Source organism: Symsagittifera roscoffensis, chromosome 4, assembly GCF_963678635.1.
Source record: "Symsagittifera roscoffensis chromosome 4, txSymRosc1.1, whole genome shotgun sequence".
NCBI lineage: Eukaryota > Metazoa > Xenacoelomorpha > Acoela > Convolutidae > Symsagittifera > Symsagittifera roscoffensis.
Genome location: NC_087065.1, coordinates 4155136 through 4176124, shown reverse-complemented (window position 1 = coordinate 4176124; position 20989 = coordinate 4155136). Strand labels below are relative to the sequence as shown.

Genomic DNA, 20989 nt, shown 5'->3' with positions numbered 1-20989 from the left:
AATACTAATCAAAGATAAATACACAAAAACAAAAGACACATCCCTAACATTTTTTCAAAGATTAAACAAACAACCACCATTCTTTTCAAAATTTAATCCAATATATAACCAACAAAGAAAACACCTGAAACCACTATCAGGAAACATATATAATTTTTCAATAAAACAAGTTCACCAATATGATAAAAAACAAAATAAACAATAACTCTATATGTCAGACTTTGAATTCAAACCTATCCATAAGTTTTTCAAAATCACAATCTCATCCATAAAATATTTGAAAAACTCGAATTCAGATATTATATCTCTACATGTATACAACAATACACCTTACCAAGTAACATTACCTTTAGGACTTTTAGGCTATTGCAAAACCAACGCTACAATATCACCAATACACGAAAAAGCATATCGCGTAAATAATATACTCCAATTATTAGATATTTGTCAATCCACAATTCTTAATGAAGAATTATCCATAAATAATATAATAAGTAACGAAAAAAGAAATACGGATTATTTCACAAAAACCCCGTATTTCAAACCAACATTCAACATAAATAACTACACAGAGAATCAACAGAAATTTTTAACAATGTTTAATTTCCAACATTCACAAATAACACAAGACGAATTTGAAAAATTAGCCAAACAGCTAATTAAATATTCATCAGTCTATGCAACATCCAAATTTGATGTTGGCAAAATCAGCTCATCACTACATCTCCCATTAAAACCAGACGCAGTTTTCAAAAAACAAAGAGCAAGTAAAGTACCAATACACTTACACGATAAAGTGAACAGATTACTCGACATTTTAGAACAATACAACATTATATCACCAGTAAATAAAGAAGAACAACCAAAAGGTAACACATTTATCAACCCTGTTATCATTCTAGCCAAAGGAGAATCATTAAAAATCGTTCTCGACGCTAGATACCTCAACTCACTCATAGATGAATCAAAGTGTAATTGGCCTATTGAACCAATACAAGTTATTTTAACAAAAATAAACGGAAAATACTTTACAACCGCAGATATGAATAGTGCATACAATCAAATGCCATTAGATGAACAATCGCGACGTTTAACACAATTTGTTATTGGAAACCAACAGTATGAATTCAACCGCTTATTCTATGGAATATCCATAGGACCAGCAGCATTTTCAGCTTTTATGAGCAAAATTTTTCGACCACTAATACTCAAGAAAAACGCAATCACCTATTTAGACGATGTTTTTATGCAATCACAGACTAAAGAAGAAATGTTCAATGTTTTAGAACAATATCACCAAATACTTCAGAACGAAAATCTGAAGGCCGCCCCTGATAAATCACACTTCTTTTTAACACGAGTAAAATTCTTAGGACATAACATAGAAAGAAAAACAATCACTCCATTAAAATCACGCATTGACGCTATTCAGAAACTCCAACCACCGACAAATAAAAAGAAAATCCAAGAATTCCTTGGAATGCTAAACTTTTTAAGCAAATATGTTTATAAAATGCAATTATATCTAAGACCATTCTATAATATACTTAGACAACAAAATAATTTTGAATGGAATACAGAACATCAAGCACGATTTGAAGAAATTAAAAAACTTCTAACTGAACAAATTTCGAATAAAATTCCAGATCCAAATCAACTATTCTACGCAATGTGCAATGCTTCGAACTTTGGCATCGGCGCAGCGTTATTACAATCACATAATGGTACAAACAAAATGAACCTTATATCAGCAAATTCTCGATTATTCACTCAAGCAGAGCTAAGACTCTCAACCCTAATGAGAGAATGTACAGCCATAATCTATACACTTACAGAATATGAATTTCTGATACTTGGATCAAAACATCCAACAGTTCTATTCACAGATCACAAACCAATCATTTTTCTCTTCACACAAAAATCCAACCCAAATCACCGAGTTTACAGATTTCAATTAATTCTAATGAAATTTCCAAAATTACATATAGTTTGGACAGCAGGAAAAAATCTTGCATTACCAGACACATTAAGTCGAAATACACCACCTGAATTACTTACACGTAAAACTACAGTTGAAATACCTAAAAATATAAAATTCTACCTTGCAAAAAACGAAATATCACCCCGACTAGAATGCAAATATGCAGTAAAAACTGACGTTGAACAGTCACAGATAAATAATCTACAACACTTTCCACTTTATTTAGATTGTCAAAATAACCACTACGAAGTTGATCTACTTGGAACATCAACTTTTAAACCAATTCCATACTCACAATGGATAAAAAATAACACCCAACAAAAAAGAGTAAAACAACACTTGCATAAAAAAGACCTTTTTCCACTAATTGAAAAAGAAAACCTAACTGATAAAATAAATTTATCAGGACCACAAACAAACGATTCAAAATACACAATAAATCAAGTTTTTGACCTCCATGACCCACTTGATACAATACCCTTATCTAAATTAGAAATAGAAAACATTTTTCTCCCCCCAACAGAAAGAATTACAATTTCAACATTGAAACAATACCAAAATCTTGACCCAGTAATTAGACAACTAAAATCATGGCACAAATATAAAACTAAACCCGTCAAGGCAGATACAACTATTTTAGGAAATAAAACACTCCTCCGATATTTTCGAAAATTCAATAATACAACAATTAACGAAAACACAGACCTTCTAGAATACAAATTAAATGAATCTAAAGTTCCCTGTCTCCCTTTAAGTATGATTCTCATAGCTTTTCATATTTCACATACACAAAATATTAAAGGACACTCTGGATCAGAGAAAACATATTCAAATTTTATACAAAAATTTTATTTCCCAAATACACCAATTTGGATAAAAGTACTATGCAATGACTGTATAGTATGCCAACTAAATAAACCTTACCCAAATCAAAAACAAATAGCACAAAAACAAGATTTTAAAGGACAAAGTTTGTACTTTAACCACCGTATCTCATTAGATACTAAAGGACCAATTTCACCCTCATCCGAAGGAAACTCCTACATTATGGTCATTGTTGACGCATTTACACATTATGTAGCACTTAACCCAGTACCACATTGTAACGCTTATTACGCTTACACAACGCTTTATGAACACTGGATAGCCAAATTTGGACTACCAGAAATTCTAGTTACAGATAACGGTACAGAATTCATAAATAATGAAATTATCACACTATGTCATCTATATAACATCAAACACAAACCACGTACATCTCACGCACCTTGGACAAACGGCTTAGTCGAAGGTATGAACCGTTCACTACAAGAATATCTTAGATGTATCATCAATGGAAATGATACAAGATATACTGAATGGTCAGCAGATGTAAAATTATTTCCCCTAGCATATAATTCACAAATCACGACAACTCTAGGAATTTCACCATATGAAATGGTTTTTAACCAAAAGCCACGCAAACCAATAATGTTTACAGCAAACTCTCATAAAAACGCACAAGGTTATTGTCAACCAAATAAAGACTCAATTTGTTATAACCTACCTTTACATACACACGATGAAGATCATTTTCATCACCCACAAATTCTTAAATTAGCCTCCGGTACACACACCGAATGGATTTTAAACAGAGATAAAAAACACAATGAAATTTACCAAAAAGTAACAAAAAAGTTGTTACAAAGGCAAAACATTAATGAACAAATAAATTCACGCTTTACACCAGCCTCCGATTTAAAAATTGGAACATTTGTTTTAATACCCAATTTTAATACTCAAAAAGGAATTTCTAAAAAATTACAACCCCTTCGTAAAGGACCATACCAAATAATTGCAAAACCCACTGATGTCACATATAAAATCACCGACTCAGACAAAAAAGAAATCGTTCAACACCGAAATAACCTATTACCTTTTTATCCAAAAGAATACGCACTCCGCGAACTAACTCAATTATATTCTTTTACAGGTTTAAAAGTTATTCAAAATGACCCACATACCGAAAATACAACAAAGGAACAAAAAGATTTTCACCTCAAAAACCAAATAACAAAATCAACCACCACAAAAAAAAACAATACAAAAAATCTAGATCAAAATACATCTCAAAAAGAAAGAAAAAATAGAAAAATGACAGAAAAAATAATACCCCAAGAACAAATCGACAAATCAGAACATAGAGAGTCTTCACGACTTAGAAATCAACCACGTAAAAATTATAAATTATTCATCCCACAATCTAAAATATTAAAGAAAGTCGAATTTCAAAAACAACCTTAATTTTGTATTTCACAGTCTTAGACCTGTGAAATATTTTGAATTTTCATTTTTCAAAATAACATGCTGACAAACACGCAGCGATTCTAGTTCATAATTAGCCAATAGGATTCATCCAATCCGTCACCTTCTATAACTCTAACACAAACCAACTAAACGAACAATATTAAACTCCAGGCATATCTATAACTATAACTTTACGACCTCCAGGTCAAAAATAATCAAACCACTCCAACTTGACAACTAAAATAAACATCACCATAATATCATAACCCTCCCTTATCTAATAAACCAAAGATCAACAATATTTCCCCAACTCAGCCCTCAAATACCCCCCAAACAAATATGTTAAATTAGCCTAAAGTAAAAGAACGACCATTTTAATTAGCCTAAAGTATAAAAATCTCGAAAATACCCCAGATCATTTGACAAATGAAAATAAAGACAAAGAAGACCTCCCGATCACCATAAAAATTGCCCCCAACAATTTTTCACAAAACTCAACCCACTTGTCAAAAAACCAATAAATAATCCGACCACACTTGAAAATTGCCCCAAACAACAAAAAATATTCGATCAAGAAGTCATTTCGTAAATGCTCTTCTCTCAATCAGTCACTATAATTATCACAAACCTCAAACAAATTTTTACGATACTTAAAACTTTTATAATATTTCTTTTTGATATCTTTGAATCTTTTGTAATAATCTTAATCATTTTTTGCAATATTTTTTAAATTTTCTATTCCCTATTTGAACTATACCTCCAACTTTCAAAAGCTATTGACTATATCCACAGGTACGATTCACAAAACTTATCTAAATGATACGAACCATTTTTAGTAGAACCGATCTTTTTTTACTATTAGTAATTTTTATAACATTTCTATCATCCCTCATCTTGACAATATGCAAATGTATAAAAAAAGCAATCATCACATTCGCCCTAGCAACAATTCTCCTAATTCTTTTTTTAGAAGAGTACTATAATAAACATAAACTTTTTCACTAAAAGAATAGACCAAAAAAGCTATCAAAAATTGCTACCCAACAATCACATAGTCAGTCTTCACCGACATCATCCCAAGAAAACCCGACACCACCTTCAACTACCCAAAATCCCCAAACATCTACACGAATTTCTTTTCAAGATAACCCATATACCTTTGAAGAACGACACGCTCGCTTATCAGAACCACTAGAACCAGTTCAACGACAAGCACCTCTAAGCGAACCAACATATAACTTATACCCAACACTACCACAAGAATTAAGTAGAATAAGAAATCCTAGTCAAAACCAAAATACAGTCGAAATAAATAGACAAATTATACATCCTCGACGAAACAGAAATTTTCAAACTCCCCGAGTTCATTTTGATATACCTCAATCCCCATCACAAAACACTCCAGAAAACCCCATTGGTATATTACCAGAAACCCCTACGCTTCTTTCACAACGTAGCACCTCAAGCCTACCATCAGATTACTTAGGTTCAACACCAACATCTGAACAAATACGTTAAAATCCCTTTAACCCCCCAAACGAAGCATCACGACTACCATATTGGACAACACATTCATTCACACAAGGTGAACTAAATTTAGTAAATGATCCAATAGATATTTCTACGGATACAACAACATCCTCATCACTACCAGAAACATTATCACTACCATCAACACCATCAATAAGCCAGATTTCACCACCACCTTTTAACTTAAATTTCCCAAATAACCTCGACGCTAGATATCGAGAACAATCATCAACAAATATTCCTTTAAGACTAGACTGGAATACATTCACAGCACCTCCACCATTATTTGGACAACACCTAGAAAGTAACCGACTCCACAATTGGGCACTAAATAGACTACAATATAGACAAGACATTCACGAAGACATTCGTGCTCATAACATCCAAATACTCCAACAGAATAGTCTACAATCACGGTTAAATTAAACAACATTACTCAACATCCCTATCCATTAAATCCACCAAATATAACAGCTCAATCCCTACCACCACCATTTATAACAACTGAAGTAATATACAAATACGACAGATATACCAAAAAGACAATTGGTTACATCACATTTTATAACCCATACTCAGGATTGTCATACACATGTATATTCTAAAAATTTTAATTTTTCTCCAACTCCTTTTTCTAACAACCTCAAATGAAAACATAAACCCTTCCCCCCGCACAGGACCCCAAGATTTATTAGTAACACATTACGATTGTGACGAAAACGAACAAAAAACATTACACAAATATGCAATAAATCAAGTATCACAATGCGAAACAGAACCACAAGCCATAGAAACTACAAATGTAATCGCAACACTTTATTCAAAAGCCCGAGCAACAACAGTTATAGGATATAAATTCACAGCAACATTTTCTGAAAAGAAAGTACATTGTTCACAAGTCTCAAACGGAAATAAAAACCGACTTGACCATGAATCATTCTACCAGAGTAATATCGAACGATTTTTACATCTAAATCCCGAAGATTGTAAAGTTACTCCGACTAAATATCACAAAAAATAAAAACACAGATAGAAAGTTAGTATTTTTCCAAGTTTTTGCAGATTCTGTACATCAAGCAGAACTTGAGAGATATCAAGGACATATAAAATTAGATGAAAAATACCCATACAACGGCGCACACGGAAGATTAACTTATGACATGCACGATAAACACTAGATACCACACATTGGTATAAATAACCCATCAAACTGCAAAGCAGACACAAAAAATAAAGGATATCAAGAAATCATGTTTTTTGATTGGAAAATACAACTCGAAAAAATACAACTCACCCGCGATTTATCAGACAACACAATGATCTATCAAGGAATTCGATTACCTTGTAAAAACGATCAAGGCTATTGTGACCCTACAACACGAACACAAGCAACAATTGTTTGGTTCCCCGAAGACACATGTACAACATTTCAAGTAGCAAAAATACACGCTCGTATGATAAAATTTCACGAAAAATATTTTATACAATCAATTCCATATGAACAAGCCCATCCATCACGAAAACTAAGTTCTAATTTTAGAAACATAGACAATATAGAAAATAAATTGACACGTTTTCAAATATATCAAGAAACAGAACTTGCATGTAAATACAGAAATCCACTTCACAAAACACAATACTCCGAGATATTAGTTGAATACGAAAAAAGATTCGACATGACCACTGGAAAAGTAAAAATCGACCCATATGCAACAGGTCATCCTCTAAACGAAGGAACATCATACATACCAGTTCATTTTCAAAAAATTACAGGTCAACCTGGTGGACATTTAAAGCCCCAAGATGATCAAAGCACACGTTTACAAGAACTATCACTAATGAATAGTACATATTTCGGTAATATCCACTATGATATTCACTCAGATATGAAACTAGACTGCACAATTAGCCGAATTTTTCAAGAAATGTCACTCTCCGAATTAGAAACACTACACCAACTATGCGAATTAGAAAGAACACAAATATTACAATCACTTGCACTAGCAGTATTAAAAAAACCCTACGCAGGATATTTACTATCAGGAAATAGATCAAATTTTTTAGACTACGAAGGGAACATTTTATGGTTTTATACTTGTACCAAAAAAAGTATCACCACTATACGTTTTTGAAGACAAACGATGCTATAAAAGAATCCCTATCTTTTATAAGAATAAAGTACATTTCGTTGACACACTTTCAAGCAGAACCTATTTCTGGGATACCGCAGTCCCATGTGGATCAGAAAATAGGCACAATGTAGTACAACTAAACCCTGATGAAGATAAATATTACCTTCTTACCCCATATCCCACATTAATGCAATCACTCAAAAAATTTTCACCTGAAAGCATTAGAGCTATTGTTCGAAACCCAAATATTGACTTACAATCAATTGGCATATATTCAAAATCCGATATACAACATCACATTAGAACACAACAATTCCAAGAATTATTAACACAAATGGACACAATACAAAGACAATCAATTAACCAAAACTTACGCAAACTTGCCGAAACCGCAGGATTTGCAGACATCTATACGCAAGACTATAGCGGATATTTTAAAGACATTAAAGATTATATATATCTAAACGGTGAAAAATACCGTCCCCAAGATATATCACCTATCAATATTTTTAGCTTTGTTACACTAAAAAATGAAATTCTCGATTTTCTAGGATGGCCCTACTACATCTTAGAAAAATTGACTATTTTATACGCAATGTTTAATTTTATTGGATTTCTTTTTTCACTCTTAAAAGGAATCTATAACACATGTGCTATACACACACAAGTCAATAGACAAGCAAGTGTAGCACGCATACTATTTGCAGGATTTTTTGGAATTTTTTCTACATCAATAAACAAAATTCTTTTAGATGCACAAATAAAAGAATACAACACAAAAATAGCAACAAGACAGAACACATACGACGAAGAACATAACAATGTAGACACAACGCCAACAGCACCACAGTTACCACCCCTACCACATAACCATCCATTATCCCTAGTCCCACGTAATTTTCGAAACTTAGCAATAACACATAATCCAAATTTTAGACCAACCATATCACAAAGTCCCATCCAACATATAATGACACACCACTCACAAGATGAAAATACCTATGAACAAATTATAGAACAACCCCATACCACCGCTTTTCAGTCTCAAAATAATAATTTTTTTAGCCCACGATGAGCCGACAACTTGGATCCCTACACCGTTCAAATTCCCATCCAACCAACCTCACTACTCCAATTACAATAATACCACTTTTTGCTTTCCCACCACCCGATTTCCCAACCAGTATTGTAACATCAGGCATGAAGTCCGATACTAATTCACACATCTCAGTTTTATACTCCACCTCACAACTCAATAACCCGAATTTTGAAACCCCCGATGAATTTGCCGACTCTGAACCATCTCCATCCAATAATTTTCACACCAACCCCTCAATTTTTTCCCAATCCCCTTTTCAACCAATGCTACCGAATAACCCTGTCCCCACCAATTCTACACCCTCTTATGCTTCCCAAGTCACTCCAACCTATTCTTCACATCATTCAGACCGATCATCCAATTCTCCAGATACCCCCCAAATCTCCCCAGAACTAGATAATTTTATTACATTACAACAACAACCCTACCACCTTGACACCCCCACCATAAACCAAATTTCATCCACAATAGATTCATCCAACCCTCCTACCCCTAGCACCATCATCCACATCTACTGAATCTTCACTCAGCACTAATAGAGCTTACCGCACTTTTAAAAGAAAGTTCCCCAACCATCCTTTCCCAGCAAAACCAGGAACAGCCCGTGAATATATAAATCACCCAAATCACACTAATACAAAAGAATTTTTAGCTATCACCTTACCCTCATTTCCACAATACACCTTAAACACCCCTCACGACACTAACGAAACACGTAACTTTGTAGACGAACACATTTTAATGCCTACCCTTCCTTGGACCTCATATTATCATTTTACTAATCCCCTTTGCTTACCTTTATCTAACACTCACATCGATATAGAACGAAATAAGGACAGGCTATATCGACTCACTACACCACTAACACCTAGACAATTTACTTACATCGGATATAAAAAGTCACTAAAAACATACACTGCACCCCGAGCTAACGAATATACGCTAGAATATTACGATCATAACATCATCAGAACTAACCAAGATCAATTCTTAGACGATGACCGCTTCGCTAACCCACAAATCACAGAAAAATTTTTCATTAAAACACCATATGTATTTACACTCAATATCTTTGATCGCAAATTTGACCACATCATTTCAGAAGCACTAATAGACACGCAAGCCTACGAAAGTTTTAAAGAACGCTTCCAAATATTTTCACTAACCTTTCATTTCCTTGCACCAAATGAAAGAGATCTGCACTGCTCACACGATATTATGTTGCGCACTAAACAAACTCACACATATACATATTATCGTTTTATCCAAAATCACTTCGACCTACACACTCCCTCCAGACAACAACACCACCGTTTCCAATTCATCAATTCCAAATACACCTCACCATTCTTTCTTAACTTCACATATTGCATTAAAGATACTAACCTTCATGGTATTCTTCGAAATTATGATCCCATAACCCAAATGTATATTTTTTGTCCCATCACCAAGACCTTCAACGCAGAAGAATCCCGACCCTTCCTTCTCCCACACGAATTTGTTCAACCTATAGAAATCCCCATTTTAGAATTCATCCACAACACTAAATTCAATCACAAATTATATAATCTAATCCAAAACACACCTTATGAGTTTGCAGTTGGCACTGAAGAACTAACCACCATTAAAGCACTTCAATTGCTTTGGCCACTGCTTCAAACTAAAAATATCATCCGCATCTTAGCTAAATTACTAACAACTTCAGATCTCATCCACGACATCTTCCCCCACGGTTTCTTCCCCGACGACTAACAGGTAAATATGAATTATACATATTATTAACTAATAAAATTAAGATTAGAAACTAACCATTCTTTATTCATGTCTTCTTTAGAATTTTAGCCTTCATCCAACGATCATCTGAAAAATTCACAAAAAAAAATAAAAATTGAAAACTTCTTCATACTGTTAAAAACTCTATTAATTTTTTGCACCAAACAATTAAATAAAAATAATACCAATGCAGTAATTTAATTTATAAATTTTTTCCCAAATGCAGTAAATCTAATAATGATGAAAATTTGTAACTTAATTCTCCCCAACAACTAGCAGTAAATTTGCATTTCTATGTAATAAATTGATAAAACGAAAATGCAGTACTAACCTTTTGATATTTCCATTCATTCGCACAAAAATTCTATCCACACTCGCACAGCTCGCCCACGAAGAATTGTTTAAAATAATGAATTTCAGTTTCAAGCTTTCACACACAACAGCTCTAACACAAGATAACACGTTTCAAACTTTCCCTTAACCCGGTTGAAAAGGAATTATATACTAAACAACACTAACCAACGTAGCTTACTAAACACCACAAATCATAGAATAACAGCATGACTAAGAAAAGGAAACCAACGGTACCCAAACCGGATTAACCCAGTTTAAAACTGGATAATTTATTCTTTTGAAGACTATTATAAAGTCTAAGAAAGAAATAATAAAACACAAAAAAGTCGAAAGACAAACCCATACCAAAAACAATTTGATTTTTGAAAAAAGGACACAACCAACAAAACATAAGAAAAACCACAACAAACCCAACATAAAACGTTGTCACATAACAGGACCTCTCACAAAAACCGCATGCAATCATACTCCCACTCCTGGCCTAACCCACCAGAAGAGGACGTCCTGAGCATGCTCTATAGCCGGCCTAACCAACCGCGCTACATCCACGCTTTGTGACACACACTCCTATTTTTAATAAGAGCTACTCAAGGGTGAGTAACTCTTCAAAATAACCGAACTAAAACAAAAAGCTTTTGTGAAAACAACTAACCGAAATCATAATTAAACACCAAACTAATAAAAATTTTATAAAATGTAAATTATACCTTGCAGTATATAGATCAGCATACAACACCAAAGACGAACATCCAAAGACAAAATGAACCCACTACACTCGAAAAAGAATGGCCAACCACAATCAATATGCCGCCCACAATCACAACTCAAAGGATTTAGAGTACGACTTGACTTCGCAGAAAAGGACTTCATTGAACTAGACCAATGACCACCTCGATGTTCAAGTATACGTACAGATCCGAGTAACCAGGCATCCCCTCCACACACAATCTCTACGCCATTCCCAGACAAGGTCAAACACAAAAGAAGTTCTCTACATGAAACGGAAAAACCTGTCATAGCCAACCATTCTGAAATCAGATTTGAGTTTGTAGCGAAAACCCAGTCGTTGTCTTGAGAAGACACAACGGTTGAATCTGGGACTTCTCTAATAAGAAAACCCAGAAGAAATAAGATGTTCGCCAAATACCAACGTCCATCATCCATCCTTTGAATTGCAGAAAGACTATTCTAAAAAACTCTGTAAAACCCGGATGGGTGGAACCTGATCTAAACTACATTTTATGATTGGATAAATTAGATATTTTACCACTGTAAAGTATTTAATATTAACCAATCATGATCCATCTAACTAACAACCCACTTATTTGTAAGTGCTGAAATTACTTGTAATTTCAGCACCAGAGAGATTTGAATTTAACTTAGAAATTAGTTGACTCTCCAAGAAGACTTCAGCAGCCGCAATAAACCAGTATACCCTAGATCTATTGAGCCTAGCAGAGACTAGTTAAACAACCTGAGACTAGATAGTATAAGAGTAAGATTAGGATTGGTATTAGACTAAGAAGTTGCACGAATCTATCCGGCCGAAAATAAGATAGCGTGACGAGCAGACGGTGTACCCTATCCGAAATTACTCTATGAGTTATACACTTCGGTCCTAACTCAAATTTGAAGTGCCCAATTTGTTTTTCTTTTTGGGGAAAAGTTTTGTTCCCCGAACACTTCGAAAATTAAGGAATGTGTGAAATCTTTTCTCCAAAAAAATTGTTGAGGCAAAAAAGAACTGCTAAAACAATCATATTCAATCGCTGATATAACCTTATTTGGGAAAATATTTTTAAAACTATAAAAAAACTATGAGGATTCATGATTTATTTTTCGATCATTTGCTGAAAAAAACCACTGATGAATTTAGAAATCAATGTGTTGATTTCAACCTCAAACTAAACCAATTACTCACGCTCGTTTCAAAAAATGTTGAATGGGCCTATAAGGCAAACAAGTACCAAAACAAATCGTTTGATGAGACGATAACTAAATTTTATAATTTTCTAGCTTACTTTGAGATTTTACCAAAAACTTTGGTTGAATAGATGAAAATGAACTTAGGATTGTGCGTTCAAAGAAAAGCGTTCTAAACCTTGATAAAAACAAAAAAACTCATTGGTTTTATTGTTTTAAAACCATTTGCACATTCATACTCCCATGCTCCAGTGATTTTTTCAAGGTTTTGCACGGCTTCTCTCAACGAGCTGAAAAATTCAACACAAATCCTTGATATTTCCTGTTCTTTATATGTGTTATGTTATGTTATTATTTGTTTTTATTAGGGAAAAAGGATCTACTTGAAAATCCCCCCCCCTATTACAAAAGGGGGGAAACTGTTAAGTAGGTTCAGCTAGCAAATTACTAGCTAGCAAATTAATCGAACTTTCAGCCAATCAGAATGCAACAAATTCTGAAACCGAGAAAGTTCTAATTGTCAACAGCTGTTACACTTAGCAAATAAGCACGTAAAATGAACTTAGCAAATGATCATGTAAATTAGGGGGGGGGGGATTCTTAAGTAGGTACCATAGGGGGGGGGGGGAATTGTTAAGTAGATCCGGGAAAAATGTTTATCATGGAGATTCATATCAGCTTTTTGTACGTACAATTATAATGAATTGTATGATAAAAAGTTTTTAATACATGAAAACTTGTGTGAAAGAAAGTTTGATCAACCCGAATGACTTGTTATCAGGAGAAGCCTTGGGTTCGATTCAATACCCGGGGTAAGATTTAGTTCCAAAAACCCCTCAAAATTTGAGCTTTTTTTTCTTTAACCGTTTACAACCGAAAAGCTCAAAAATCGCTCGAAAAAGCTGAAACCGATCTTGCTTCAAAATTTTGACTTTTTGGTCCGTGTAATAGAGCAACTCGAAATTTATATTTGTAAGAAAGAATTTGAAATCTTATAAACTTCTTACATTTTTTTATTTATCAAATTACGGGTAAAATGGGAATTGCCGAAGAATGAAGCCAAAAAACTAACGCGAAACCCAAAAAAAAATTACTTTTTTTTGAAAACTGTGAATTTTGCTACTTGAAAGTCTTGTAGAAAAAACTTAAATTTTTATTTTGGCAAAAATTTTTTATTTTGGCAAATTACGGGGTAAAAGGAGGATGGCTGAAAAAATGAAGCCAAAAAGTATTGAAAACAAAAAAATTGAAGATAAATGAAAAACATGTTGAAAGAGAAAACAAACTAACAAATTTATGTTTAGAGTAATAATGAAAAACGCCATCAAAATTTGAGCGTTTTGTTTAGCCGGTTACGCTCAAATTGCTCAAAAAACGCTCTAAACGGTGAAAACGTGCCAGTCTTGCTTCCAAGTTTTCAATTGATGGCTCATGCAATTCAAAATTTTATAAGAAAATCATAAATCTTACAAAATGTTTCAAAAATCTGACATCATTTAAGTACCAATTCAAAATCTTATAAAAATCTTATAAGAATTCTACAAATATTTTAATTTTCACTGAGACCCGGGGTAGTTGCTGGTAATAATAGTTAGGATTTCGGGTGGAAATACATACCATTGTCCTGCTTTGATTGTCCAACTTATTCATCTGCCTTCTGAATTGGATGAGCCAATTAGAAATGAGAACAGTAGCAACAATATAAGTGACTAGACATGTCGATACAATAAGGCCGAACTTGATATTGAAGGCGACTGCAAAGTACACTATCGCCACCACTATGTCCACGAACCCGGGAACAATGTTGAACAGTAGATAGTTCAGCAGCAGTGATAGACCCGACTTGCCCCTGTCAATCACCCCCAGAACTTCTCCTGTTTTCCTACCTGCAAAAAGATATAAGACACTATTGATCAAAAAAACGACAAATTTTTAAAACTGTCAAATTGACAGAACACGCTCCTTGGTAAAAATTGTCCCAGCAGAAAAATACCACAAAAATTTTGTTACAAAACTTAAGGGTTATTTTTCGTAGTCAAGAGAGCAAGTGGTAGCCAAGTGCAGAATTCAGCAGAATCCTAGAAAAAAAGTTTTATATTAATATGTTTTCTACTAGTTTACCTGACAAGTTCGAAAAAATGAATTTAATTCCGAAGACTTTCAAAAAAATTATCAAATACTTTTTGTCAAAGGTTTTTAAAAAAAGAAAAATGCAATTTGTTGATGCGAAGCCTCTTTGTGAACAATATAACACAAGTTGACAAAGACGGAGTTATTGTTCCCACTTTCAATACGAAAATAATAGAACATTTATGCTCGTGTGGATTTTTTTTTCTTCAGACAAATTTCGACTTTTTAACTAGCCTTTTTTGTAAAATTTTTTACATATCATTCAAAAAGTATTGTTGTTCTGAGCTTAAACTTGGAAAGATATTTCACCTATGACAATTATGTCATTTTAGCCGATTTGGGACAATTAACGCACGTTTTAGCGCTATTAATTTATTATTCATCTAAGATTTAATCCGTCTTAGAAATCGTTCCAAATTAGTTGAAGGACTCTTATTTGCAATAAAGGATTTGTTACTAGGAGCAAAAATTATCACTTTATACTTCAAATGGCATGTGGGGGGATGATTTCCACTAAGAAAACTAATATACAAAAACTTTTCATTTTGATTTCAATACCTTTAATTTTTATGTTATTACTGCTCCATGGATCTTAAAAGGCAGTCGAAACATTCGGGGTTTCGTCCTGATTTGAGAAGTCTTGTTTGTATTTATATTAGCTTACCAGAAAAAAAACACTTTTTCCATAAAATAATTTTCTATAAATTTTTTTAAACAACTTTGGCGTTTGGTGTTCACAAATACGAAAAGTTACCGTAAAAGTTTTCGTCAACATTGAATCGATCATAAGAAAACGTCTCAAAAATTAACTTAGGACTGCAAAGTAAACGCCATCTATAAAAAACAATGGTGCTGCCCATTATGATGTATGCGAGTTGTTGCTGGCACGTCTCGGTCCGGTCAATGAGAAATCTCGAAGCAGTTCAGATGCGAGAAACGAGGTGGATTCTCCCGCATTGTGAAAATTATAAGGAGCGTCTTTTATTTCTCAACCTTCTCCCTGTTTCACTTTATTTGCAACTCACAAATTTGCTTTGTTTTTGATTCTTCTGCACATCTGGCATACAGAAAGAACTTCAGACAAAATAAATATGAATTCAATGTTGAGCGTTCTCGTCTATCAAAAGGAGATACCAATTGAACAAACTTCCTACAGCGATAGATTTCTTCAATCCCATTGGTCTTAAAGGAAGACTTATTAGTTTTCTCTGGTGCTTCTTTAGTGAAAAATACAATGAGAAAGTTTCGTGCTCCTGGAAGCTAACTTGTGTGTGTACTAAGAACGGTTGTCGTTTTTCTGTAAATTTGTATCTGGGGGAAACCCCTTTGTAACCTTCGTTACATAAATTCCTTTTAATAATCATAATAATAATTATAATAATTACAGCGTTGAGAAAAAGGTTTGTGCAAATCTTTACAGCATCCATTATGCACCTGTTAAAAAGTGTGATTTTAAGTCACTTAGTATTCTAAAGGACTTAAAATCATACTAGTTAATAGGTGTTTAATTGCAGCTGTTAATATTTTGCACAAATCTGTTTCTCAACGCTGTGATGCAGTCCTAAGTCTACGGCTAATTCCCGGTATTCTGAATGACCACAACAACTAAATGTTGTCCGCCAAGTCCTCACTGAAACTTTCGTGCGCTCACATTACAACAAGGAAAGAAATAAGGAAAAAAGGAAGAAAAAAGGAAAGAAGGAAAGACAGTAAGAAAGAAAGAAAGACAGAACAACATTTAATTCTCCATCCAGAGCACATCAGAAAAAAATATCCTCTTCTTTTCAGAACTACTTTTGTCTATTTTATACAGTACAACGATGGAGCAAATGAACGCAAGGCACCTACCTTGGCTTAGACTTTTGGCTTAAACTTTTAGCTCATTTTTTTTCGTATTTGTGAATACCAAACGCTAGGGTTATAACAAAACAATTTTAACAAAAGTAAACAAAAATAAACATTATCTGTTTCCTTTTTTGTTCTAGGCTAATCAAATGTATTGTTCAAAAACTTTGTTTACAATTTTATGTTCAATTTTTCTTATTTTTTTTTGGTTAATTAAATATGTGCAGGGGACCTCTCCTAAAATGGGGTTCAGCTTTAATTAACCAAAAAATTATACAAAATTGAAAATTGTAAACACAATTTTTGAACAAAACATTTGATTAGCCTCGATCAAAAAAGAGACGATAAATGAGTAAATTTTTTAATTTATGGGAATTCTCAAAACTTCTCTCTCACCTTGAGAATTTTGTAGAACAATCTTTTTCCCTGAAAACTACGCAAACAATGAAAGGTATCGAACCAAATTTTAACAAAAATCGATTTAAAAAAATTTTTATTGACTAAATTTTTAACAAGGAACGGACAATTGAGGCAAATTTAGAGAATGTGATGGTTTACATTGTTCAATATAACCGATTATTTTTAACACCTTTTATAATCATTTTTATTCTAAAAATTTTTCTGAATAGTTGACATTGTTTTCTTCACGAAATCCAAAAAACTCTACTATTGTTTGGAAAACTGTGAATTTTGCTGCTTAAAAATTTTGGTAAAAAAGAAAAACTAAAAATTTCTTTTCCGAAAAAAAAAATTTGTTTTGAAAAACTACGGGGTAAAAGGGGGATGGCTAAGGAAATGAAGCCAAAAAAATAAAGAGCAAAAATTTGAATTTAAGTAAAAAACCAACTGATTGAGAAAACAAACTAACAAAACTAAGTTTAGAATATTAACGAAAAAAAGCGTTTTTGTGTAGCCGGTTCCACTCAAACTGCTCAAAAACTTTCCAAGTTTTTCTTTAAAATATTGACTTGGTGGCCCGTGTGATAGAGCAGTTTGAAATCTTACAAGGAACTTGAACTTGGTAAGAATGACTTAGTTTGACAAATAACGGGGTAAAATGGTGATTGGCGAAAAAAGGAAGCCAAGAGATATTAAAAATGAAAAATTGATTTTAATTGAAAAACAAAGGCAATGAGAAAACAAAGTTTCAAATTTTGGCTTAGGATTTTAATGTAAAAAGCAATAAAAAAGTATTGATTCTTTATTATACTCAATTAAAATGGAATTAAATTCTCAGAAAAAAGTTTATAAATTCAAACTATCAATTTAACAAGTTGGACTATCAAGTTGGACTATAAAAATCCATTCTAAATGATTACTACAATTGTTAATTGTTAGGCATTTTTTTAATATTATGTTTTCATTTGTTCATAAAATTTTGGACCTTGTGAGACGACTGAAAGTTTGAAATAGTTATTTTTTGACATTGGACGACTAAAATAAGCCGGTGTAAATTTCAACAAATCTCTTGATGCATTTCTACAAAACAAAAATATGCTTTTGTGAGCAATTTAAATATTGCTGATTAGGAAAACGTAGTCAACTATTCGTTTGATTTTAACTCAAAATGGGTTAATAAAGACTTGGAGAGAAAAATCTGTCTTTGTTTCAACAAGCTATCGAAATAAAAAAAAACGTCCGTTGGTTACTTTGATTATTTGCCACGGATATCTTAATGAGTCTAAATGGTATCCGCAAGGTCACTGTTAGTTCCAATGGCTTAAAACTCAGCAGGTTGGAGAGGTTTTGTAAAAAATAAACAATGAAATTAAAGAAAAAGCAAAGTAACTCTTTTTCATTCAAAAATAATTCACGAAATTTATACGTCTTTGATACAAAATTATCTTGATAATTCTAACCGACGAATTTGTTTTCTAGCTGCATGTTTTATGTTGTTTGTTAGTCCTGGCAATCTTAACTACGACATTTTGATCAAGTTGAGACTTTATGGTGGCTTGATGGTATTGATAACTCTTGCTTAGATAAATACAAAAAAAATTCAAAAAAATTTTACGAATGCACGCTATTTTGCACGATGCGGCCGGATTTTTACACGCGTTTTACCAACAGGGTCCCACGTACTGTTACATGTTGCCCTGGAACTGTAACAACAGTTTACTGGGACAATTTAGTGAAACAGTTTTATGCGTATTCATTAGGTTGAAAAAACCAAAAATTTATCATTTCCTAGAATACTAAGCGAGAGATCAGTTGTGCTTTCGGGAAGGCTTTCGTTACAAGAAAAACACTTTTTATGGTTAAAAAATTAGCAATAAAAATTCCAAACTACAGCGACTGACTCATTTTTTTTACCTCCAGTGATTTTCAATATACTACCAAAGCTCGAACAAAAAGCTTGAAACTGGTTAACAAATTATTTACACGGTCTCCATCGGAAAAATGGTGATTACCTTCATATAAACTTGAATCAAAGACTTCAGAGTTTTGTGTTGAGAAATCCCAGTGCCGTTTTTTTACGCTAAAGGAAAAGAAAAAACAGAATTTTTGGCCAAGTAATCGGACCGAAAGGTTGAAACCTAGATGATTTGTGCTGTCCTTGTGTTGAAAACTTATATTTCAAAAATTAGCCAAGCTGCAATCGACATATACCTCATTACAGCTCCAGCAATCATTGTGCCCTCAAGAAAAACAAGTTTTTTTTTATGATTGGTTGAAAACGATTAACAGCGAGAGATCAACGAAAATTGACATACCTATCACCAAAATCATTGCTTTGTGCGTGGATGACTCAAGAGAGTGATTTCATTAGGTTTCCTTAACACGAAAAGAGCGTATTGATTGCAACGGCCAAAATGTTCAGAGGAATCATTTCCGGAGAAGAGTTGTCTACATTAAAAATATTTTTTCCAGTTATTGATAAAAATGTATACAAAATGAGATTCAAGTTTATCAGAAGAGTTAGCCAGCAAGCGAGGAGTATATCTTCCAGAACTAGTCTTGGTACTCAAACGTCAGCCAGGAGTTTAGATGGATCTAAACAGCAGTGATATGCCAGATGAGATAAAGACTATTGTGAAAGAGGATAGTGCAATGAAAACAATATAGTACGAAAAAACTGCAAACATCCCACCAAACTATGTTCTAGAAATGCATGTTATCAATAATTGACACTTCACAATTTTGTACTGTTCATAATGCTAATTCAATTTATTGTTCTTTTCACAAGCTTCATTTACAGTGAGAATAAGTCTAACACAGTCTGTAGAATAAATCGTTTCTCAAATGTCAGAAGCAGCAGCAGTAGATGAACGTGACGCGAGAATAGAAAAAGAGTTATTTTATAACGAGACAAATAGTAAAAGAAATTATTGAAGTTTTGTAACAATATAACTTTACCAAGGTCTGGAAATGTTTTTGTTGCGCAAATGGTAGTAATTCTCAAACTTTCTTTCAATAAATTAAATTGCGAAGAAACTTCATTCTAGTTTTCGAGTTTATCCGGCTTGGTTGGTTATGTATTACCAAACCCGAGGATATGAGTAAAGTGATTACTTCGACAAGAATTTTCATGGCGATATTGGGACCCTCAGGATCCGGAATAACTGAGTTAATTTTTGATGGGAAATACTTTTTACCCTAAATTTGGAACCAGTCTATATTTTTACAAAGAGATGCAACCTGCATTCTAAGAAAAAGTGTCTTCTCGCGAAGTAAATGTGAAGTACATGATGTTCAAGGGATTCGAATCTTTAGAAAACTTAGAAAATGTTCTTCTAGTTTTCGATGATTCATATCAAGACATCTAAAATGACAAGAAATTTGTTATAGCAGCTACAGCGGGTAGACATAGAGGGATAGATGTGATATATGTTAAGTATAACTTATTTCAACAAAGTCGATGGTCGCGTACGATTGATTTGGACAATTTACACATCATTCTGTTCAAATCGCCTCGTGATGTTCCGCAACTAGATC

The 20989-nt window shown here is 33.2% G+C and overlaps 1 protein-coding gene across 1 annotated transcript in view; it reads right to left on the bottom strand.

Moving 5' to 3' along the window:
- The window catches only part of LOC134844119 (ATP-binding cassette sub-family B member 6-like), a 79544-nt gene that overhangs the window by 39978 nt on the left and 18577 nt on the right, over nucleotides 1-20989 (bottom strand). The window contains 1 exon segment of the mRNA XM_063860618.1: nucleotides 14696-14964. Coding sequence (XP_063716688.1) covers nucleotides 14696-14964 — 269 coding nt within the window.